Genomic DNA, 25,574 nt, shown 5'->3' with positions numbered 1-25,574 from the left:
TAGCCACTAATGATATAAGATATTGCATTAGTAGATTCTTTGCATCCATTAATGAAATGTGTCATTTTCATCATAAGTGGACGAATTTGTACTTCATTAGTGAAAGACATCGCTACCAGTGGCAAATACAGGATTCATCATTGATGGACGTCGCACCATTAGAGATTAATTACATGTATCAACCCCTGTGCGTCCACGCGGCGATTCCGCTGCGTCTATGAGATTAAACAGAACGCCAAGGTGCGCGCAGAAGAGTGTCTAACAGCGCCACAACAATACGGTGGCATCTGCAAGTGACACGTTTGGGTCGCCTAGAACAACTGCAACGGCATACACAAAGTACGCACCGTGGCTCGATCTGCATTCTAATATACGCCGTAGAAACGTCATCGTAGCAGTGCGGTAAGATCTTCAACAGCGCCACGTGAGATCCATTGCGCTCCGTTAGCTCTAGTGACGCACATGATCGCAGTATGGACGCAGTGGTAGTCGACGGCGCTTGCACAGAACTCCTCGAAGTCCTTTGGGATACCACTAAGTCGTGCACACAATTAGCGCATTGTGCACTCCATGAAGTGACAACTCCTAGCACGTCATTAGCACTCTGCGGGAGTGAGAACTCCATAGGAACGCAGTAGCACGCCGCGTAAGCTCTGTAGAAACTTCAGGACGCCGCGACATCTCTTTATATCTTTTAAAACTTAAAAAAAAATTGCATAATTTTTCTAAAATTCCATTGGCGATCCCAGAAATTTATTAACGCCGTGCCATCTCCGTGGTGTGACAGAAGCTTTAACAAGGAAGTTGAATATGATACAATTATATCACTGAGGGATTCAAATTAATCCATTAATGCCAAATTTTATCAATGGTGGATTTTATATCTCTTTTTGTTACTTTAAAGCACACTTCAAACTTTGAACGGAATAAAAATCCTTTAAAAAAAATTCCATTTTGTTTTAACATAAAAAATCTCACGGGATATTTGAAATCTTTTTTCGAAGTTTTCTCATGGCCGATTGCACATTTTATACATTTAAGTATACATGTATTTTTGATAGAAAATAAATCGAAAACCGAGAAAAATTAATTACATTTATTACATATAAAAATAATTTGGTTTACCACCATATGACAATTTGATGATGTGATTTTAGATACTCACATATATAGAATAAAAGAAAAGTTGCATGTACTCCTAGAGTTTGAGCTTCAAGTTTTTCAGGGTTCGAGCTTCACCCAACAAAATCAATATCAACGGACAACATAAAAACACTTAAAGATTAAGTTACGGAAAAAAACGTAAACTTGCACATGGAATTTTACACATCTACTCTTAGTATTCACGTAAAAAATAAACAAATTTACATAGTAAGTATATTTGTTTATTTTTTACGTGATAACTGAGAGTTTTTTTCATAAGATAACACGTTGCTACACAACGACCGATAGATACAATTACACATATTGTTTCAACTTTCCAAGATTTTTTGATTTAAAACATAAAGTTGTAAGTAACAATTTGCAAAACATTCACGGAAATTACACAATATATAAAAACAGGATGCAAAAAAAATGTTTAAACAATTCGATGGATTTATAATAATATGGTTTAATCATTTCACGACGCAAAACGTACCCTTTGTTTCCAAACTGTCTGAGCTTCCTGTAAAATAGCGCACTGAACACACGTTTCTCAAATCATGTTCAAATCCTTAGACATGAATACATATATTCGAACATAGAAATTCGGGTCACAAAGGTACGTTTTCATCAATGACTTGAAATTGGGTACTACTTTGTCTACTAGACTTTCTGCTCTGTGTTTCGACAGAAGTAACAACTTCCGATGTGTCCTCATACGACATTTGAAACACTGAGTCACTGGTCTCATCGCCGTTACTCGTCATCCTCACATCATTGAATTCATCGTCAGTTTCTTGTAAGGCTCCATTTTTTGGATCACTCCGAGTTTTACCCAGCAGTGGTTTAGCACTAGACGGAACGTTGGCTACACGATTGTAAACCCGTTCTCTTCTGTCGTTCTTGCGAAGAATAGACATTTCTTTGAGATAGCTCCTCAACTGACTGTCTTGTTTGTTTTTGCGTATATGTGACGCAATCATCATAACGATGGAGAGTCCGTAAATCATGACGACAGCCACGACGTAATATAAGGCCCCGATGTCGTCCTCGTCCGTGTGGTAGCTATCCACCATGGCTTCAAATGTCTCGTTTGCCGTTTTTATCCGAAAGCGAAGTTTGCTGGTTATGTCCATCATTTTCTACGTGCAAGGAAATGAAATGAGAAATCATCAGAGACAAAGGGTCCAGAGAGACGCACTTCAGAACATTCTGTATCTGTCAACCATAAATTCAATTTCTACTCTTTATTTAAGCTGAACAATAATTTACATCATCCCTTTATCCATTATAGCACTAACGGAAAAAGCATAAACTTGTCATTGTACTCTGAAATCACAGTCCCATTCTTGTGTAGAAATATTGGATGCGGAGTCAAGCAGCTTCTTCCTTTAATTAAGGTGATTTATTTGTTATCATTACAGCTTTTCTACTCACTGTCAGCTGCTACATCCATTGTTATTACTAACTCTAGCACTGTGAGACAATATAAAAACATTTGACATTTTACCGTATTGCAGTATTCCTACGCGATCTCGTATTTCCTATGTGACGGCATCCGGGTTACCAAATCTGGCAGTTCTTCTGATCCAATATTCTTGTAATGGCCATCAGGAGAGCTTTCATAACATATCTGAAATATAGCACAATTAACTCATTTATCTAAGTTATTGTAAACACAACCCTTTAATTATACACAGCAGTAAAATTTCCATGTTCAAGATTTCCCTAATGAGAGAGACCATCAAATGAAATGAACTTGTATGCAAACTCAGTAGTTTTTCATTATAATTTTCATGCCTCGTTTTGCACAATTAAGTAGATGGGCTTTCATTATAAGACATTGTGGTTGCGTTGGATAATAATAGAATTCCAAGTTCCTCTCAGAGGACGGCAGAAGGCACACGCCTTTTCTGCAAACATCGAAGGAAGAACTCAGTATACCGAGTATATTAAAATAACTAGTACTTATATGATGTTATTCGACTCTAATCGTATTTGATTAAATCATGATATGTGAAACTATGTTGGTATCCCACTACAAAGTGACGAACAGCAAGTATCGATCGAAAAAGATGTTGTTAAAGAACCGATTCTTTAATACATGCAACTGATCTCAACATTTTTTTGCAAGAAAAAAAAGCAATATTTCTCTGTTTCAAAGGGATATTAGGAGGAGGTTTCCTTTTGATTTTAAAGCGAAACTGACATGCAAATAGGCAACTAAAATTTGCAAATAACGTTAAGGTCTCATATAAATCTGTTTCTTTATAAATCAGCATTCTACCTCTCCTTGCAATGTATGACATCTTGCTCCGTTTTTTCACCCCCCCCCCTTTCACTTAATATATTAGTACCCAAAATGAAATGTTTATATTGTGAAATTTTCTTTGTATACATTTATACCCTTTTGTTAACAATTCATTTGAAGAGGTCACTTCTTAATTTTGCCCTGCTTTATGAAAAATTGTTTCATAGATATCAAAAATGACTGATTTGAATTGCAAAAATGAAATTTATACAGACTTAGCACTGACTTAATCGGTTCATCATAGTCCTAAATAGTTTAAACTTTTACGTTATCAAAGTCACATTGAGTAAATTAAAAATGGAACAGAATCAAATATATCTTTTACTGATGCATTTTAGCAAAAAATTCAAAGAGTGCAATTTCCAATTGTAATATTTTCTAGATCCGTCGCTATCAGTTTTTTTTCCAATATCAATTTGATCTGTTTGCAATCTTTTTTCTATGCGTAGGCCGTGTAAATGCTTCAGGTGAATAAAGATACCCGTCTATCCCATGTCACCCGCTGAGCTATCATAGAACACTTCCCCATCACAAAATGTGTGAGAAATCTCCATATCCCGGCTTTAACAAGGTGTGTACAAAAAAATCTTACAAATTAATATTTCTAACACCTATAGAAGAAGGTATGCTATGAATCCCATGCCGCACCACCGTTTAAAATCTGTGTTGAAAGTTGATATGTATGATTGTTTATCTTAATAGGATGTAAGTAGCAGCGACAAATAAATATTAAACCGGATGAATAAATGCATATTGGTAAAGAAGAAACTTTTTTTTCATGATTCAAATACATTTTACATAATTAAAAATTTAAAATTAACCAACATAGCTATATCTTTCGCAAAGTGTACATTATCACAAAAGGAGATGGTAAATGTTAAATGGTATATAAAAAAGTTAGGTTACCTAATTAAAATCTAACAGATAGAATATCAGTTACGTCATTAAAAGTAAAGTCCGGCTGACAGATAAATGAATTGCTGATTTAGGATGACGTTTACTCAGATGACAAAAAAAAATTCCGCTGATAAGAATGAAAAACCACCTAGTGTAAATTTTTAAAGAATGATTGTAATGTTATTATTCACTTTCAAATAACTACTTTACGTGCTAGTGACCAATGACTATTTCCTGGAAAATACCTCAATTTTTTTTTTTTTTTTTTTTTTTTTTTTAACAATATGACCAATTTTTTTTATAAACAAAATATAACAATTAACAAAACTCTTTGGAAAACAAAATGGAATAGTTTTGCTAAATATAAAAAAAAAACAATAACAGTTGGAACAATAAAATTGTTTATTATTCCAGTCCAAATTTCCTCTGTCAATTTTCTAATTTTTACCAATTTTTAATCTAATATTACACAAATCTGAATGATAAGAACTGTAAACTATTTATAGAAACAGTTTACTTTTGTTGTCCTTATTCTGCTGACATTAAAATTATATGAGGTCAATGATCAAATTCTTAAGATATGTTGTCTGGAATGGTTTTTGTTCATATTTTTGAAATTCCTTATTGCATTATTTAAAATAAAATATAAGCATCAACACACAAAATATTTGCAAAATGGTGTTAAAAATCACACAAAATCATAACATTATGAACAATATTGCAAGAAAAAAAATTGTGAAAAAAAATTAAAATTAAAAATTTAGTCCGAATTTCCTCTGCGTCACTATAAATTTACTTTTGTTCTTGCATATTTTCTTGAAATAAGAAAATATCAAATTTTTGAATTAATACTGAGTTAAAACATTGTTACATGTATTTTGTGCATTTAGAACATTTTTTAAATTAACATCTTGTACTTTCTAGCATTCCGTTTGTGTCAACTAAAACCCTGAGTAAACGTCATCCTTCAAAAGTAATAATTACCACTAATCTGAGTCTTTCATTTCCCGAGCTAGTTAAGGTCTCAGTCATACGTACAATATTAAAGTCAGACAGACAAATATTAATGCATTTTTAACACCACATTATCCAGAAAATACATTTATTGCATTGCAGTGGAAAAATTTTATCCATTTTTACTTTAATCTTCATAGTTTGAATTAGTAAAAATTAAACTTTTGCCCTGCAGGTCATTTTGTTACAATTTCTCCATCTTTCGTTAGATTTCATTTAGTAAGACCTCGAGCAACATCAATTCGCACTCTTACAAGCCAGACAATACCATGAACAATCTTTGGTAGTATATATCTAATTTATTTCTCATTTTTTGAACAAAGTGTTCGGATTTGATTTCTGGAAAGAAAAATTGTTCCAATGAAACATTTTATTAAGAAACAAATCTTCGATGAATTTGCAGGAACGAACACCTATCGATCGAAATTAAACTTTCGTTAATACTTTGTAAATTATATGGCTTCAGTACTGAACTATCAATAAAAGAACTTGGCTATCTTATTTGCTGTGCCATTTTACCACAATCGGAGATCGCCGATATGACAGGTTTTTACGTCTCCTTTACGCGCTTTGAATTAGCGTCTACGATAAAATCTTGATAATGACTTACGAATATGATTTACCCTTAGAACTTGTACAGACGTATTGACGTTGCATTAATGCTTTCTGGTGTTACCGTTTTTACTTGTAATAAAACAGTATCGTCACAACTATATTCCATCGATATTCTCTCATAGAAATTATAGAATATATATTACAATATCTACAGTTGATTAGGAAAAGAGGCAGGTAAGAAGTCAGAATAGGGTGGGGCCATGCTCTATATATATATATATATATATATATATATATATATATATATATATATATATATATATATATATATATATATATATATATATATATTTTTTTTTTTTTTTTTTTTTTTTTTTTTTTTGTTGAAAATGTAAGTATATTGACTGAATATTTATGGCTGTTAATGAAGAAGATGAAAGTCAACCGGGAATCAAGTGAAATATCTTTTTTTGCTTCTTCCTAGTATGTTGGTTATATTCTCCTAAAAACCTAAATAACTCTTATTCGATGTATTAACTTATCTTTTAAAGAGTTGTTTTGCATCCCAATAGAAAACAGATAATCACGACTTCAATTACCAAGGTCGATGTAGGATATAGGATATTTCACTAGTATCTTAAGAGAACGTTGACATATAAGTACACTTGTATTTTTCTATTTGATGAATAACAAGGTAGGTTAAAGACCCATTTTTGCTTCTCAACTTTCTATTGGTGACAAACATAACATTGCAATGATTCATATAGTAAAACACGTGTCGACAATATTTTTTTCTGAAAAGTTCTGATTATAACATATAGTACAACACGCGTTGACAATATTATTTTCTGAAAAAATTCTGATTATAACACATACAAAGATCAAGAAAAGGTAGCAGAATTGATTGTTTTTTTTCTATATTTCCTTAATTTTCATTGATTTTTTTCAATTTTAATGTACATCTTCAGAAAACATGGAACGCAAAGAAACTTCTCTTTCAAATATACAAATAATTTCTGCACTATTTTCATTCATTTTGTAAGTGAAAATTTAAGATAGACTTACTTTCCAGTGCAAACAGTATTAAAGTTGATGAAAATTTATCAAATTTGAAGAAGGTTTGCCCCCTAATCCTAACTTTACGATGCTTTTGTGTATGTTGTAAATTAAAATCAATCATACTTTGATCCAGGCTTCATTTCAGTTCTTGATTGAAAACTTTCACACTTTATACTCTTTTCTAATATTTAATCTTTTCTAATGATTAAGGAATTAAGGTGTAATTTTCATTTCTTTAGCAGGATAATGACTGTGTTCTTTTAATATTAGTCACATCAAAAAAAAAAGTTTTTATTTTGTAGACCTTTTAAGTGTGAATTTGTTTGTGATTTAATAAGCATGCTAGATGAAAATTAAAAACTTTGTCAACTCTTCCTTTTCTCTTCTTTAAATTCATCTAAATTTTCTAGAGAAAATAAATCAAAAACTGTTTTGTATATGACTGGAAGGACCTTGAAATTTGGATTTTGTTAGTGCCTCCTTGAGCCCCAGTGCTTTTAAAAACTAAAAAAAATAATAATTAGAAATGATAAAAACTTAAAATTTTAATGATTTTTTTTTCAATCATCAATCAAATATAGAGATTACTTTTGTCTGCTCTAAAAATGTTAGATTAAAAAGCGTTCAATGAAAAACTCAAGTGTGACAGGTCGGCAGGAGATGCTTACACCTCCATGGCACCTGATCCCACTTCTGATGTTTTTAGAGGTCCATGTTTGCTATGCTCCAAATTTGTATTGTTCATATGGACTTTGAGTTAGATTACTGTTCTTTGCCTTCATATTGTAATTGAAGTATTTTTTAAAAAAAAAAAAAACAATTTTAGTGCAAACAAATAATTCCATATTTGTTTGATGGACGAATAAAAAAAACATTAAACATTAAACAAGTTTTTATCATTTCTGAATAATTTCTAGTCAGATTAAACACATACGACAAACCCGTATGACAAAAATTTCCAAGACTACAGAAATTTACAATGTTAATTTCGGCGACTGCTGCCGAGGGGAGTAGTCGTTTTATGTGACCTCTAAATCGATTCTGCATGTGTGCTACTTCATTACGCTTCTGACGAAAAGGGAAATAGGAATAATGATGGATCCCTTTCTGAAGTGGTGGCTATTTACTTTAAGGTAAATCCCCGTAGACTTCGAATTAGCTGTTGATTCGATACATACTAGTTGAACGCGAGAGATCTTTTCAAAGCAGAACGTTTGTGGGGGAAGAAGTTTGAAAGTCAATGTACGTGTGACATGTATTTTGATATTAATGCAAAAATGACATTGGGACATACTTTAAATCAAATATTTTCTTTTTTAAATATTCTTGATAAACCACTTTTTATCTATTGCTACTTTTTAAATTATTATTTTGCCAAATACGACGCTGTGAACAACAGAGAAGATGAAGATAACTTACTATAAACTTAAATACAATAATGGACTCAAAATTTAGCGCAATTAATTTTCCTCAGTATATGATAAGTGCAATGATAAATTGGCACTTTTAAGAATTTCTAATTCGATTCAGTCATAGAAATTAGTGTGTACTTGAATTACTTGAAAAATACGTCACCCATCCAGACATTGGATCAGCATAATAATTTAATTAAAACTCGGTGTAATGTTTCCAAACTAAAATATAGATTTGAAGAAATCGATTGGTAGATTCTTAAAATGTAGTAATCCAATTAAACCGTTCTTAAGAGACTAATGAATATTAGCTTTCAGGAAGACTGATATCTAGAAATCAATAGCAAAATCAACCTCTCTACATTTGAATGTATAAATGTGTGTGTATGTGTGTCCAACATGTCAGAAGGAGAGGTTGATTAAAATTTTAAAGCATAAAAAGACACCTTTATCTATTCTTTACTAAAACAATCGAAGTTTATGGAGGGGGTATTTGTGGATAAAATATGAAGATAATAAACAATAGTCATGCTCAAAAGTCCACATAAACAATACAAATTGATTGATAGCAGAGCAATCAAGGACCCCTGAAAACTTCCGAGGTGGGATCCGGTGCCATGAAGGAGTAAGCATCTCCTATTGACCTGTCACACCCGCTGTGAGCCCTTTGTCTTGATTGGGTAAATGGATGACGCCGTAGTCCACTATATTATGGAAATAATGAAACAATCTGTTTTAAACACGTCAGTCAACATTCGACCGAACGACAGGTTGCATTTGCAAAAAGGTCATTATATCGACCATAGAATTTGATGAGAAATAATGACTTTAAACGAGATTGTTGATATCCTCTAGAGTTCATCAACTTACATCAACTTATTTATCAGTAACTGCCTCGATTTATGTGTTGTCCGTACGCAAAACATCATACGCATCAACTGGGAGACATAAACACCATATGTAGGTGATGATGGTATTTGAATGTAAACTTCAAGACAAAACATATTCCTGAAGTTTACCAATAGGCTTTTGTTAACAACAATATTTTAAATCAATCCTCAACACGATTCTCAAATAATTTACTTAAGAAACTTAAGATTGAACAGAAACACAAAATAATAAATACATATAATGAGGACTCATCTCTCAAGCAACAACATTCATTGCATTCTAGTACAATATACGAATACCTAGAATAATTGTATTTTTATGTAAAGGGTATCGGAAAACAAGGGCAGGGAATTGATAAAGCATTTTGGGAAAGAATTATTGCAAGTCTTTGAATTTTGAAATTCCCTTATTGTAAATTCGTCAATTGGAAACACATGCTAAACTTGGGTGAACGCTTTCTCAGTTTTAATAAATAGGTCAATTTTTGCGATTGCAATTATAGTTCTTCAGAGTTCTAAAAAAAATCTTCTTCATGACATGAATGGATTGAATGGATCAGAGTATGTTCATGATCTTTGACTAATCCGAGAATGAATAAGCTGCAAAGAAGATTTTTAGGGAAAAAAATGTCATTTTTAAAAAAAAAAAAAAAAACAACATTGTTGCTTATTGACAATAATGTTTATAAGACTTTTTTGACTGTTGGTAAATAATTTTGTATACTAATACCTATTCCATGATTAAACCCACTACTCACGCCATCAATCACGTTATCTAGTTCTCATGTTTGTTCTCATTGATTTTCATTCATCAAGTTGCTACTTTTCCATCAAGTTGTCACTGTCTGAAATAAAAAAAAAAAGGTGAAGTTAACGAACCCAATGATAGGTTATATATAGTAACAAGGTCATTATAACGACCACAGAATTTCCGAAATACTGACTTTAACGAGGTTGTTGAAATCCCTGTAACATAAACTTATCTGTCAGTGGCCTGCCTCGGTTTAACAATTGATTGTTCTCAGAGTATAAACCCATAGGTCAAAGGTCTTATAGACCTCTGCTAATATTTCCAAAATACTTGTTGTCTATTTCCACATTATATTTCAAATCAAAAAATGAATATTGACAAAAAAATTTGATTTTATTTCTTCTCCCTTATAGCACCCAATGATGGCTTATTGTAAATCGCATATTGTATTTCAATCCTTAGAGTTAACTGTCTTTTACGCTTGTTTATTTATTTAATATGTTTTTATTATATTCTGGTTTGTTTTATATAGGTTTTTCTAGAAAGCGTTGTGTTATTTAGATCATTTGTCCACAAAATCAGGAATAATAAATTCAAATGTCACAAGATTGTAAATCAGTGGGTTTGAGCTGGTATTATTATAGTGGAGAAAATATCTCAATCCGTGCTTTGTGATTACAATTTAATGAAGGAATAGCCTTGGCTTTGATATGAAAGACATCAGGCCCTTAATTAATGCTTTATCATATTTCAGTAACTTTGTTATCAAAGTTAATTAGTACCTTTCTCTGTAGTCTGCTAGAAATCAAATTAATTTGCTTAAAGTGCATCATATCAAAACAACCACCACTCTGGGGAGTTAGAAATCTTGTTTTTCAATGATTGTATGACACCATATAAAGAGATTTCCCCCCAGATTCAATGTATGATATTTTGTTGATGAATGTGTTGAATAAAGTTAAATAAGACTATTACATTGAGATTAGTTATATAGATCGAACGAAAAAAGACAAATGAACAATTTTTATAGAAAAAAAAAAATACTTTATAATCTTCTAAAACATCGATCATACGAATTTCAAAGCTTGCATGCTTTTAAAGAGGATTTTCTCTAAAACAAAAGATTACAGTGGATTCATAATCATCTCTTGGAAAAAAGTCTATAATTACAGTTAATTACTGCACAGGAAACCATAGATAAAGTTGAAACAGTGCATATGAACACATTGTTAGTATTGAATTCTCCCAAGTAATATTTCCTTGTCGCATATATTCATGGAAGTATAAAACAGATACAATCAGAAAATAAATATTTGTATTTTTCTATAAATTTGTATGGAAAATTACTATGAAAAAAATTTATGTGCGATGTAAAATTAATATAAGACAGGACAGACGTTAAGAGCAAAATCTTGTCAAAAGATTTGTTATAGGAGATATCTTTGGTCTAACCATTCCTTTATCATTGATGTTTGGTTTCGACATATATCTGCTATGGTACTTTGACTTTAACGTTTAAGCTGTCAAAAAAGTGAGAAAAGTGAAACTCATCTGTACTTCCACTATTAATAATTATAAAATAACTTTAAAGAGGGTGGCTCAATTACTTTTTTTCCTTGACAGTATTTTCTGAATATGCCATTTCTGTCATATCACATCGATTGTTCTTTGGAGATATCCCTATGTCTAAAGTGCTTACAGTCGTTGTTATTTCTTTGTCTGTCTTCTTATTTGAATGGAGTTAAACAAATAGGGATTTCTGAATTATCAATTATATATTAATGCAAAACCCCTTGCCTAATCTCTGATTAAGTCATCAATACAAATATGACTGCAGTTATTGGCTACTGCAGTTTTGAATCTCTAACAGAGAATTCTTCACTTTGAAAGCACAGATTTGTTCAATATATAGAAACAATCAAGATTACAAACACATAAACTCTAAGAATAACTCTTTTTTTAAAGTCTTTGCAATTATTGAATGAGTCTTGTCAATTCTTCACCTCAATAATAGATATTTTAAACACAAATTGTTTTCTAAATTATGAAACAAAACTATGAACAAAATAAACACAGAAGTGTGTAGTATAACTTATCTGGATATCTTACTCTATTATTTGTATACTGATTATCACTGGTTGTTGTAGAAGATTTTTCAATAAGTTTTTTTTATTGTAGGATGCTCTTAATATTGACACTGAAGTGAGCATTTTTCAGAATATTTCTAGGGGTAATCTTTGGGCTATCAGCACGATGTCATACAAAGCTTGGCAACATCTGGCAGATTTAGTCATGTATTGCCAATTATGTGGACAGTTTTATCAAAATGTAGGTTCATATCTGCCTTAATAAAAGTCTTTCTCTGTGTTTATTAGCTTTTTAAACAACTTGGTGTTGAGACATCGTGGCTTATTGTAATTCACATATCAATTTACAATGAGACATCGTGGCTTATTGTAATTCACATATCAATTTACAATGAGACATCGTGGCTTATTGTAATTCACATATCAATTTACGATAAGCCACGATGTCTCAACACCAGGTTGTTTAAAAAGCTAATTATTGTCATTCACATATCAATTTTTCCATATGAGTGAAAAATTCTCGATAGGGAAGTTAAACAACAACACATCAATTTAAAGAGAAATGTTTGCATAGAGGTTTGTTTTGCAATGTTCACAGACCCCCGAAAGAATTCGACATATAATAAATATGGAGAAGATTCTAAGTATTTCTTCAATTTTTTTTAAATTCATTTTAATGCTTAAAACTGTGTAGCCTTTGAAAATTTTTTTGCCTATAACATACCAAGAAAGTGTTCAGCTTCAAACAACCATTGAGTATAAATAATAAGTCATTTGGATTAAATTTAACTTTATTTATAGAAAAAGGTTTACCTTCATAAACCAGGTTTCTAGTCTCTCCAGCCAGGTCTCATCCAGGTATCAGCATCCAATGTAAGATACAAACTTCTTGTCGTTTTTTGTATTCTCTGAAGACAAGATGAAGAACTATGGCTTTGTTATGTTTACTAAGAACTATTCTCTAAAATAAATAATTTCTACCTTCCTCGCAAGAATATAAACAATTATTTTATTGAAATAATAATAATGCTTTACTTACTTTTGTGTTAAATAATTATCAATGTTCTCCTGATTCCTTTTTATTCCACTTTGAATTGAATACATAAACCCAAAATCGATGGTGTAATTATAGGACAACGTTTAAAATTGAATACAGGCTGGATTCTCAGGCTCGAGTAAATGAGATTTGATTGTCATGAAAGAGGCTTACTTGAGGCTTGGTGGGGATTACGTGGGCAAAGTGTCCAGCAATCACCCTTTACAGCTTTACCCACAGGAGATTTGTATCCTTTGGAGGAAAAGGATTCCTTTTTTTTGATGGACAGAAAACGATGCAATAATAGGTCAGTACGCAGTCACATTTTAATCAAGATTTGTGATGTCAAGTCATACATCAGATACTCGTTAAACATCCATTTACATAGGAATGCAGAAATATATATTTCTTGATAAATATGTTGGTATACCAAGCTGTTTTTATAAACCCTTTATCAGGCCCTGCTTATATTAGGGTAAACTTTCGGCAAGTATCTGCAAAGCTCTATTTTAAGTTTGACATTCTGTTAAGTGTCATTGAGCTATACCGTCAAAATTAACATACAGAAAATGTTCTTCCGGCTTCAGCAAGCAAAAAATATCTAGTTTACATGCAACAAAGGAACCTTTGAGTAAAAAATTTTAAAAGCAATAAAGTGTGGCCAATAGAAAGACATCTCTTTTGTAAAATGCAAGAACATTGTTTTCACCACCAATATTCATTTAGGATTGTTTCAAATTTTTACTTATTAATGTTGACAATAAACTATTCATGTTGACAGTCGATATTATCCATATACTTTTCATCTTATTTATGCTGAATACCATTATGCATTATGATATTTACAGTAAACATTCCCCCAAAATTATTTTTGCGATTTTTGCATTTGCAAAATCATTTGCCATTGATTATTTTCTTATTATGGAATCATCATTGTTCGTGCAGAACCAATGTTCGTGGATTTCGTGGGTCACCCTTACCCACGAATTTACATCTCCACGAAAGTTTATTTGGTAAACATATTGATTCATTGAATATACCATAAATTACGTCCCCGCGAACAAGTAACATTTTGCTTGCCCACAAACATTGACTCCCACGATTTAACATAATTCCTCAGTATTTTCTTTTTACTTATTGTACATTGATATAAGACGCTTTCACCACAAAAAAAAAAACCTTAAGTTTTGTTTTCTCTTGAAGTATCGCATTAGTGCTTACTGTAGCGGAATATGTGTTTAACTTCAAAGTCCAATGAGTAATAAACGCAAAGACGTGGTTGATACGACCAAAGATATTAATTCATTTATGAATGAAAGATATTCTAATATATATATATATATATATATATATATATATATATATATATATATATATATATATATATATATATATATATATATATATGTGTGTGTGTGTGTGTGTGTGTGTGTGTGAGGGTGTGTGAGGGTGTGTGAGGGTGTGTGTGTGGACTTACCAACTTAAGGACATACGCAACGTACCTTATCTACTGATAATTTTTCAAGATATTATTAATTTAAGATTATTGTGCCATCAGATGTTCCTAGACGAAAAATCAGCATGCATTACCAAGGGTTTTGAAAAGATATAAATTGATGAAAATTCTTATATAATTCAAAGAAAAATATATAAAAATTACTAAACATATATTCTAGATGTTTTGTTTATCCAAACTTGTGTTGAAGTGTACAACAGCATATATAGACATTAAAATGTAACACACAGTTCCTTTAAGTATTAGAACTCTTCAACGCCAGGGGGAAAGACAATAAAGTTCAAACTACGTTGCATATGTCCTTAAAATGCAATGAGATATTTTGTTAAAGGTTCTTTTTCAGACATGTTTTTCACTTTAGCTACCTTTATTGAAAATGTTATGTGTACACTGTAGTTTGCTGTTCACACTGCGGTCTTTTAGAAATCTTTTATAGGTAGCATATCATATATTTCTGAATTTTATCTACATGCAAAGTATTGATCCATTTTTTTTAATTTCACAATAATTTTATAGTTTCATAGAATTTCATTTAAAATTTCAATTAAATTAGAATTAATTCAATTAAATTAGAATTTCAATTAAAATTTCATAGTAAATTTTGTATTTTCTGATATATTGATAAAGGACTATGTACTGTATCATAATTTTTAATTTGGTTTTGTATTTTATGAAGACATGTGTTTTTGCTCATGATAAAGATGATTAATTATCTTCTGTATTGATTGTGGTTGACCTATTGTGCACATTTTCTGAATACTTTGGATCCTTGTAAGAGCCAACGGATATTGGTGATGAGTTACGGACATGACAGCAATCCATTTTATATTGCAGGAGACAAGAGATGAAAAGGAATTTAAAGTCGTTTCAAAGTGGAGAAATAAAGTTTGGTTAATACAAAATAATCACGGAAAATCTACATGAAATTTGTAGTCACTTTCTTTTTAAGGAATGATGTTTATTTGATCCTGCACAAGTGATATATAGGATTAACATTTTATCAAAGTAAATGCAAATATTATAAACAAAAGGAAGGGACTGGAAACGTAGAACAGTGTGACGAAATACCAATTACTGTCAGAAAAAGAAAAGCAGAAACAATGCGATCGAGGAGTCTTTTGAAAACAATTCTTTGAGGGAGGTTAATTTCTTTTTATATGGTCGTCTCTAATGTACAACACGAAATGTAAAGAAAACGAATAGTAATCACGCTCAAAAGTAAAATTAAAGTAAATAATACACATTTAGAGCAGATCAAACAAGGACCACAAAAATCATCAGAGGTGGGATCAGGTACCATGGAGGAGTAAGCATCCCCTGTTGACAGGTCACACCCAACTACGTGCCTTCGTCATGATCGGGTAAACGGAGAAATGTATAGGTAATTCTGTACAAAAAATTTGTACAACATTTGACCTGACGGCAGATTGTATTGCAATTTGTCATTGTATCGACCATGGGATTTGCAAAATGTTGACTTTAAGAGAAAAAGTTGATACTCTTGATTACTTATTTGTCAGTAACCAGCCTCATGCAGTTAAGAAATTGTCCGTACGTAGAACATTCTCTTGTTATCGAATCAACTGGGATATATACATGTATGCACCATAATGGTATAAAGGTGATAATGGTATATTGCTACAAGAATAAGTGAATTTGATGATAGAAAAGTTGAAGACATCACGTTTTTCATAAAGTTTAGTTTTTAGTTTCCCATCAACTTCTTACTCTAGGAGAAGATGTATCAGACTATGTGGTATCATGTATTTCGAGTTCAGCTGGATTAATCGAATCAACGCATGAATAAAAATAAGTATTGTATATTAATCAAACAACATCGAGATAGAAGGCAACAACAAGAACCTTCTTTTTTCATTTTTCTTTAATAAAAATTCTGCTTCATAAGAATTAAAAAACACCCTATTTGTAAAGGAGCACAAACATTGGACTTTAGCGAGAAGCACTGACTTTTACAATCGACGGCTTACTTTTTCACTAGGATGGTACATGTATATGGAAGCTCTATTGCGATATAAATATTAAGCTTAACAGTTTATTAAACTATAATAATGGTCCATTTCAAAGCACATATTACGTTGTCTAGGAAGAGAACGGCAATAACCCTACCCTCAACCCCTCCCTTCCCACATTGACCAACTCCTGCTTAGTTTTCCTCCCGGAATGATTTTTCTTCCTTATTTGATTCCTTCAGAAAAAGAGATTGAAGGAATATACTAACCCTCACGAATAAATAATTTAAGCTCTGTAATTCTGCTTCCCATCATCTCCTACGTTGATTTCATACCACTTAATCATGTAAGTGCCCCAAACAAAATACCTATAACCACTATTAAGATTTTCTTATCTATTTTTCCGTACCTCCTTACAAAAGGTATAGGTTTAATTCAATGTCAAAGTAAGCTGTCGACTGTTAAAGTCAGTGCTTCTTGCAAAAGTCCATTGAATAGTATCCATAGAAATTCCAACAGATTGTTGGAAGACCTGATCTCCAAAGACCACGTAAATATTTTCAATGAAGAGCGTCTTTCTAATATAAACTTTATAATATTTGTATGTAAACATTTCACGTCTTGGTTTGGGCCTTTGCTCACAATATTCAGCATCCCTCGACTGACCATGAATCAACTCAGTAAGCTAGTTATTAAGAATTATAATCAGTTCATTGCACTCCTTGATGTATAAATGGCAAATTCCTTTTCCTTTTTACATCTATTATGTGATATGACGTCGTAGAGTTAGACGTAAACTTTCGTTATAACACTTAATAGGTTTTATATCTATCCGACAATTTCCAGTAAAAGTGGTGTTAAATCAAAGGGAAAATGGAGCAGATAAAAGATTTCAGTGATGTAAATAAAGACCTTATTTTATGATGTACAATTCATGACATGCTATTTTTCATAAAACATCAAACATCAAACCGTCGGCCACTTTACAACACCCCTGAGCGTGACTTATCTGAAGTTTGACTGGATATAGTGACCTTGGGATAATACTGGATAAAAAATAAAAATTGCATGTAATGCTGAGTAATCTATATTTAGTCTATAACAACAACACCCTAGTATTCATTAGATTTGATGCTAAGCAATATGAAATATCAACTAGAGTGTTTTTATTACTGCAAGCAATAGCGCATGTTGTCTAACACAATGATTATGTGACGGCAATTTTTTTAAGTCCCAGAAGAGAAAAAAAATCAGACTGTTAGTTTACTCATTCGTTGTGTGCGAAAGTTTGGCCGACCGTTGTCATGGCAATGGTCACCATTTTAAAAAATTCTAATGCATGTAAATGGCACATCTAAAGTTGGTGATCATTATTTCTGTGCAGTTTTATGAAGGTTGTCCAAGCCATCTGAGATATCATTCAAGGATAAAATTTGTCACATTTTATTTGTTTTCATGGCAATGGACATCCTCACAAGGGGTCCTGTGTGAACTCGTTGCCATGCTACCATTTTGTTTTATGCCGGTTTGCTTTTCTCATTGAAAAGCACCGATCAAATTGAAGTAGACAGATATTGTAAACAGAACGGAATCTGTTGACACCTAAAAATCCAAGTGTTACGCTTTGTTTAGCATCGAAAGGCTTAGTGTGATTTGTTGAGAGATAAGAAAAACAATCAAGATTTGTAATTTCCCCGAAAGATACGCTGCAGTCAGCCTGTAATATGGATTTTAATTGTATGTTGTTTTACGCCCCATTCGAGAATTTTTCACTCATATAGAGACGTCACTATATACCGGTGAAGGGCTTCAAATTTAGACCTTTACTCGGCACTCAGGGCCATCGAGCAGTGAGGGTTCTTTATCGTGCCAACGCCTACCATGACACGGGGCCTCGGTTTTTAAGGTCTCATCCGAAGGACCCGCAACTTTCACTTCAAAGTGCCGAGCGCTTGGCGAAGGAACAGTCGCTACCTATTTTTTATCGACTTAGGTCAGTCGCGGCCGAGATTCGAACACACAACCTTCCGATCCCGGAGCGAGCACTCTACCGCCTGAGCTACCGTGACGGCGCAGCCCGTAAGATATCGAATGAAATTTGTCACGGGTCCCCATGTCAACGAGTTGAAACAGGGCACTTGACGTTGTAAGGATGGACAACGGCGGCAATTTTGATAAATCAGAAAGTTTAATGCGCATCAAGAGTTTCTGATCATCACTTCTGAAAAGTTTCATTAAGAATGTTCAAGTCATCTAGAAGGAAAATACTCGGACAAAATAGCAGGTTTATCAATTACATGTACAATATGTCGCCCCTAAACATTCGGGACGATATAAAAATGCATATTTTATCTGTTTCCATGGAAAGGTAGCCATTTATTTCATATATAAATTGCACATCTAGAGTTTCTGTGAAGTTTCATTAAGATTCTCCCAGCCATCTGCGAGAACATTCGCGGATTTTTTTTTAGATCTAGCAATGGCAATGTCGCCCGACTTCGTTCAGGGCGACATAAATGGTTTTGACGAATCTGAATTTTATAAGGTTTCATTTTTTATGAGACTTGGGTTTGCAATCACTAAAACAGAAACTCGTACATGACCATATATTTTAATACTACGATTGCGTTTTGTCGTTGAAAGGTGCTTAGAATATAACAGAATTATCTGCTTAATATAAGGAATGCATTAAAGTGACGAAGCCTCTTTCCACTTCTGGGAATATCTAAATATCTTAATTTTATGTCACCTCGAACGTAGTCCGGGCGACATATTATCACTGACTTTTGACTTTTAACTTGATGTAACGCAAAAAAAAAAAAAAAAAAAAAATGAAGTGCAATCAAAATTTTTTTTTCTAAATTTCAAAATGACCACTGTTGCCATGGAAACAGAAAAAATAAGAGATTTTAATTTCATTTTTCTCAGTAACTTGCTTGTCGCATCTTTTTGAAACTTTAAAGAGTTATTTTATCGACAAATTGTAAATCATTTTGCCAGTCAATGTTCTCGCAGAAGCTGGGACAACCTTGTTGAAACTTTACAGAAGTGATGATCACTAACTGTAGTTGTGCAGTCAACATCCAGAACTTTCAAAATACCCACCGTTGTCATGGACACAGACAAAAATTGATTACACTTTAATTTCATTTTATCGCCATTAATGGCCAGTTAATCTTTAAAACTTTTTAAAAAGGGTTGGTTTTGAGTCCTGCCAAAGTACTCTTAGCAATACAATTGGAATAGGATAATCAGAGAGAATGAATAATTTTTAAGAAAAGATACTATCCACCTATAATTTTGTCCGCGAATGTTCTCGGCGATGGCTTTCAAAATCTTTGACACTTTACAGAAATTTTGTTCTATTGAAAAATAAACAAACTAGCATTAACTGGTCGTCTTCGTCTTGAAAACATGAGAACAATGACAATCTTTACAAAATCTTTCGTTGCTTTGAATTTGCAGTTCTTGATAATAATATTTTCGTATCATTTACCTCAACTCTAGGAAATTAATTCTCCTTCCACAAGGAGTTTTTTTATTCATTGAAATTAAAATGAATGAATTGAAAGTATTTCCCAGAAGAGGAATTAGCAGGTCTGATCAGATTATACCGGCAAATTACAGAGCAATCAGAAGATGATTAGTATTCCATGAGCTCAGATATTAGGCATTTGATTCATTATAGCATTGCTTAGACATTTGATGCAAAATTGACTACAGACTGCTGCGTCAGTTCAAACCAACTAGCTTGAGTGGAAACACACACCAAAAGGAATTATTGCGGTTTGACTCGTAGCAACATCACCTTCTTGAAATTTCGGAATTGCAAACTTGATATAACTTCAAAAAATTGTAGTTCTACAATCACCTTTTTTTTTTTAAAAAAAAAATTCAAATGACCACCGTTGCCATGGAAACAGTAAACGTTAGAATTTTTTATTTCAATTTTCTCAGTAACTTGCCAGTCAAATCTTTTTGAAACTTTAAAGTGTTGTTAGCTTTATTCTGGTAAAGTATTTGCTACAAACAAAAAAATGATTTAAAAAAAATGAACGGAAAAAACGATTATTTAAGAAAAATTGTCATCACGTGATCAATATAGCTACAAATTTTAATGATTTTGTCCGTCAATGTTCTTGCAGAAAGCTGTGACAACCTTGTTGTAACTTTATAGAAATGATGATCACTAACGGTCGTTGTGCAGTTAACATTCAGAACATTCAAATTCCCACAGTTGTCATGGAAACAGACAAATTTAGCCATTAATTGTCAGTTAATCTTTTTTTTTTAGCTATAAAGGATTGGTTCTGAGTCTTGCCAAAGTACTCTTAGCAGTTCAATCGGAATAGGATGAACAGAGATAAGTTCAAGAATATTTTTTTAAGAAAAGATGCTGTCAGTTGACCATTTTTGCGACGTTCCCCTACAATTTTATCCGCAAATGTTCTCGGCGATGGCTTTCAAAATCTTTTTGATACTTTTACAGAAATATAGTTTATCCTTTTTTAGGATTTAGCATTATTATGATTCACAAAATTTAAAAATATACAAACTAGCATTATATGGTAGCTTTCGTCTTTCAAACTTGCAAGAGAATAATGACAATCTTTACAAAATCTTTCGTTGCTTTGAATTTGTAGTTCTCGATAATTTTATTTTCGTATCATTTATCTCAACTCTAGGAAAATTAATTCTCCTTCCACAAGGAGTTTTTGACATTGAAATTAAAATGAGTAAATTGAATGTATTTCCCAGAACAGGGATTAGCAGGTCTGATGAGATTATGCCGACAAATTACAGAGCAATCAGAAGATGGTTAGTATTCCATGAGCTCAGATATTAGGCATTTGATTTATTATTGCATTGCTTAGACATTTGATGCAAAATTGACTACGGACTGCGTCAGTTCAAACGTTAAAAAAACCTACCACCTAGCATGAGTAGAAACATGCACCAAGAGGAATTATTGACTTGTAACAACATCACCGTCTTGAAATATCAAAACTTCGGCAAAATTACGTGAACAAAGAGAAGAATTTATTAATATGCCCTGAATTTTGTAAATTTTGAAGTTTGTAAATTATGTTTGGCGGCGAAAAATTAATGAGTTCATTTCAAAACTCATCTTTAGTAGAACAGTATAATTAGTTTCTAATAAAAATAATAATTGTGTCTGTAATTCCTTTTATTCAACGAACAAAAAAAATCAAATTCGATCAGGGAGGATAAAAAAAAATATAGAACAAGGCAAAGGTCAAACTTGACACCCTATTCCAATGACATTAAATTACAACAATCCAAAAGTTTCTAATTTACTACTTAAGAAAATTAAGGAGTATTGATTTAATTGGAAAGTGTTTATAATGGTCACTTGAAGAATTGGAATTCATTCATTTTCTTTTACTTAAGTCGTCAATTTAAGGTTAGTTTTTGTTTCAGGAAACACAAACTGCAAGCTCTTTATAATATAGCGAATACACTGTATGAAAATAAATAGACAATCTCTCTTTACTTTTCTGAGGGAAAAAGTGTCTAAAATAGCACAAACATATAAAATATGAAAAAAATGTAGAAAACCTTCAAATGACCTTTGTAGACATATATGTTGCATGAAAATCAATATTGGAATTGAGACAAACATCATGTTGAGTACTCCATTTCAAAGCATTACAACTGAATTGAATATTGCTCCGATGATAAGGGACCAAATGTGGGCAATGATTTATTGTCATTGAGATTTGTTCTGCATATAATCTATTTCAAAGAAAACGAGTATGATATGATTTTTTTTTTACTGATTAAAATATCAAATTATTCACTCTCCCAAACTAACATACGAACGGTTACATAGCAGAAAAATGACTTTATATTTCTTGAGACATATTTCTTATCTAGAATTTTTTTTTTCCTCTAAAATATTCATTGCTTAACAGTCATACACCTGAAATAGTTCATGTCCTTGATTTCTACAGAAGAAATGTAACATATCCAATAGGGCCCACATCACATGAAAAGATAAGTATTTTGTGACTGTAAAAGAAATTTAATAAACCGTAAGGTGTTTATTCATCCGCATTTTCATTTTGCAATGATGAGAAATCAAGAAATTCCTAGATAAAATAATTAAAAAAATAAATAAATAAAACTTAAAAAGAATAAGGACAGGATTATTTATTTTGACATCTTCATTTTTTGTTTATGGATAGAGAAAGCTTCATCGTAAAGATGTGAGTGCTGTTTGTTCACTTTACCCTTTCTCTTTCTCCCTTCTTCATATTATTTTATCAAATGGGGAAAAATGATTAATTACTTTTTTTTTCTAATTTTCTGTCTGATTAAAAAAAAATGATGTTGATAATAATTATAATTATTTTTTATACTGTTCTACCAATTTAATTAAGGATTCTGTTTGTGATTTAACACATCATATAGACCATTAAATCGATCCCACATGAGCCACTATGTATATTTATCTTCTGTAATGTTAGGAATGCAATTATATTCCATTCGTAATCATTACAAAAATGAGAGAGAGAGAGAGAGAGAGAGAGAGAGAGAGAGAGATAAATTCTAGTTCATACGAAGAATTTTGATGTCAAATTGTATCTTAATCAACGGTAATATTTATTATGAATTCCTTTAGTTAGTTAGTTAAACAAAGGAAAAGAAAAGCACTGGGTACAACGATCGACGGAGCTAATTAATTTAATACACATATCCATAGTCTGTTCTTTTAATCTTAACATTTAGTCATGAATGAAACGGCTGTTAATAAATGTAAGGAATATAGGTAAACATTCAATAAGATGTTCCGGGGTTATTTCAATATGTGCTGCAAAAGTCAATAAAAATGACTTACATCTTAAAATGTTATTGAGCGTGGAAAGAACATGAAAAAAAATAAACATTGCTGGTTGAATATGACAGCTGTACCATGATTATATACATGTACTTAAAAAGCAGACAATATCTTTAAGCTAGGCTTCTTACTTGAAAGTTTATTTATCTTTGGTGCTCTCTTACATCTCCTTGATTCGTTTGGGAGGTAGAGGTAAGCATTTTTAAAAATAACTACTTCTCTCTATGTCTGATATGGTAAATAAACTCTGGTATGGTAAACAAATGCCTTATTAGCCAACGTACTGTATACAGACATAATTTGGTCAAATGGAATATTTCTCAATTATACCCATAACGTTTGTAATTTTACGCATATCTCACAAGACAATATTGAATATCTATTGAACATAAAATTGTTCCACGGAGTAATGTATCCATATCATACCCATATTACTTATGCAATTTGATTTAAGAAACTCATTTTATGAATTTATAATTGAACATTTTACCAAAAATAAAGAGGAGATATGGTTATCGGAATAGTTCCATAGGGACCTTGTAGCACCACGACTATATATGACATGTATATCTCTCAGAAAAGTTATGTGTTAGTATGTCAAAGTTACTTTGGTTAAGAGTAATCAAACATTTAAAAAAGAATTTTTTTTAGCAGTAAACTTTAATGATAACCCTATTACATGCATATTTTCTAATAAGTCCTTGATACTACCTATTATTATTTTAAAAACAAATTTCATACCGTACTTTCAATAATTAAATGCCTCAAATTTTGAAACCTTTTGCATATTAAATAAAAATTTTCCTAATAAGTCCAAGAAACAAAATTATTGTTATGCATATATCATGCCATATTGATAAAACTAATATAGTATACGTACCTTGTCAAAAGGAATGATGATGCGAGAAAATTGGTCTCTATCTTCACCATAAGCCGATAGCCATCTCATCCAACGACACGTGCCTCGCTTAGCAGACGGCGGATGTCGTTGTAATCTCGACGCAGACATACTATTAAACATGGCGGACTTAATTCTACTCACGGGAAGAGAGAAGACCATTAAATATTAAATATGGTCGTGAAATATCATTTATGAGTTTGACATCCACACAGTTGGCAATGACTGCCTACTGCGACTGAAAAGGTTTAACGTGGCCATTTTCCGTGTATAATTTGATAATGACACTTGTTTGAGCCATTTGTTATTTTGATAAAATCGAGTGACACTAGGGTTGTTTTAGTCTGGAAGATGCAGAAATTGATTTCGAATTAAACCCATTTTTCTCTCAATCAGCTGTATTCGTGAAAACTCGAACAGGCAGTTGAATTATTGTGATATGGTATTGTTAATCGTTATAAATGAAAAAGGGAAAGATTTCGCTGCATTTCAACTTTGGAAGCAATTTTCTCCAAATCAGAACCAAATCTAAATCTTTCTGATATTGTCAGTTACTGTAACATGCTAATTTGTCGTAGGCATAATTTCTAACTCCAGTTAACCTCATAATTTGCAATTTATTCAATAATTGTCATTTTGACCTTTAAATTGAGGAGCCACAACATAAAAAAGAAAAAGGAAAGTAATAGTCTTTTCTGGATACCAATAGTTTCGATGGTCTTGGAAAAGTACTTTGTAAAAGTAGTAAACATACACTGTACTTAACACACCCAAAATCAACCAGAGGACAGTCTAAGTTTTGTTCCCTCAATTTCTCAATCTATCTTATTTTTCCTATCAATAGTTAGTAGTTTTAGCAAGTATTTTTTTTTTTTTTGTTTGAATTGAAGAATGGATATGTTGATATTTTTCTCAATTTTATTATTAATATTATTTCTTTTTTTTTTTTACTCAACTTTATTCTTTTACTAAGATGAGCATACATGTAGGTCTGATATATATATATATATATATATATATATATATATATATATATATATATATATATATATATATATATATATATATATATATATATATTATATATGTTTATATGTAGCGCATAAAGAAGTGGTCAACAACAGCTACTACATGTATAATTTTGATAATATTCAGTATAAAATGGTTATTAAT

At 31.7% G+C, this 25,574-nt stretch overlaps 1 protein-coding gene across 2 annotated transcripts; it reads right to left on the bottom strand.

The window, feature by feature from the left end:
• Positions 1-1,129: 1,129 nt before the first annotated feature.
• On the bottom strand, positions 1,130-24,510 carry LOC133184601 (uncharacterized). Of its 2 annotated transcripts, XM_061319688.1 has the most exons (4): positions 12,933-12,957; positions 10,040-10,126; positions 2,654-2,776; positions 1,130-2,285 (listed from the first exon to the last, which is right to left on the bottom strand). In XM_061319688.1, exon 4 carries the CDS (start codon positions 2,280-2,282, stop codon positions 1,755-1,757), a length of 528 nt encoding a protein of 175 aa, XP_061175672.1. In that variant the 5' UTR covers positions 2,283-2,285; positions 2,654-2,776; positions 10,040-10,126; positions 12,933-12,957; the 3' UTR covers positions 1,130-1,754. The 2 variants fall into 2 exon arrangements, with proteins under 2 accessions (XP_061175672.1, XP_061175671.1); XM_061319687.1 differs by lacking the exons at positions 10,040-10,126; positions 12,933-12,957 and adding an exon at positions 24,384-24,510 and having other exon boundaries at positions 1,130-2,776.
• Between the last annotated feature and the right edge of the window lie 1,064 nt (positions 24,511-25,574).

This window comes from Saccostrea echinata, unplaced genomic scaffold (genome assembly GCF_033153115.1).
Source record: "Saccostrea echinata isolate AGI-Se365-2 ecotype Australia unplaced genomic scaffold, CSIRO_AGI_Sech_v1 ptg000010l, whole genome shotgun sequence".
Lineage (NCBI taxonomy): Eukaryota > Metazoa > Mollusca > Bivalvia > Ostreida > Ostreidae > Saccostrea > Saccostrea echinata.
The sequence above is the reverse complement of the archived record's forward strand: the minus strand, read 5'-3'. Positions and strand labels throughout refer to the sequence as shown.

Excerpts from the sequence above, each read along its gene's own strand:
- LOC133184601 (XM_061319687.1), bottom strand. The coding sequence starts at position 2,282 with ATGATGGACATAACCAGCAAACTTCGCTTTCGGATAAAAACGGCAAAC.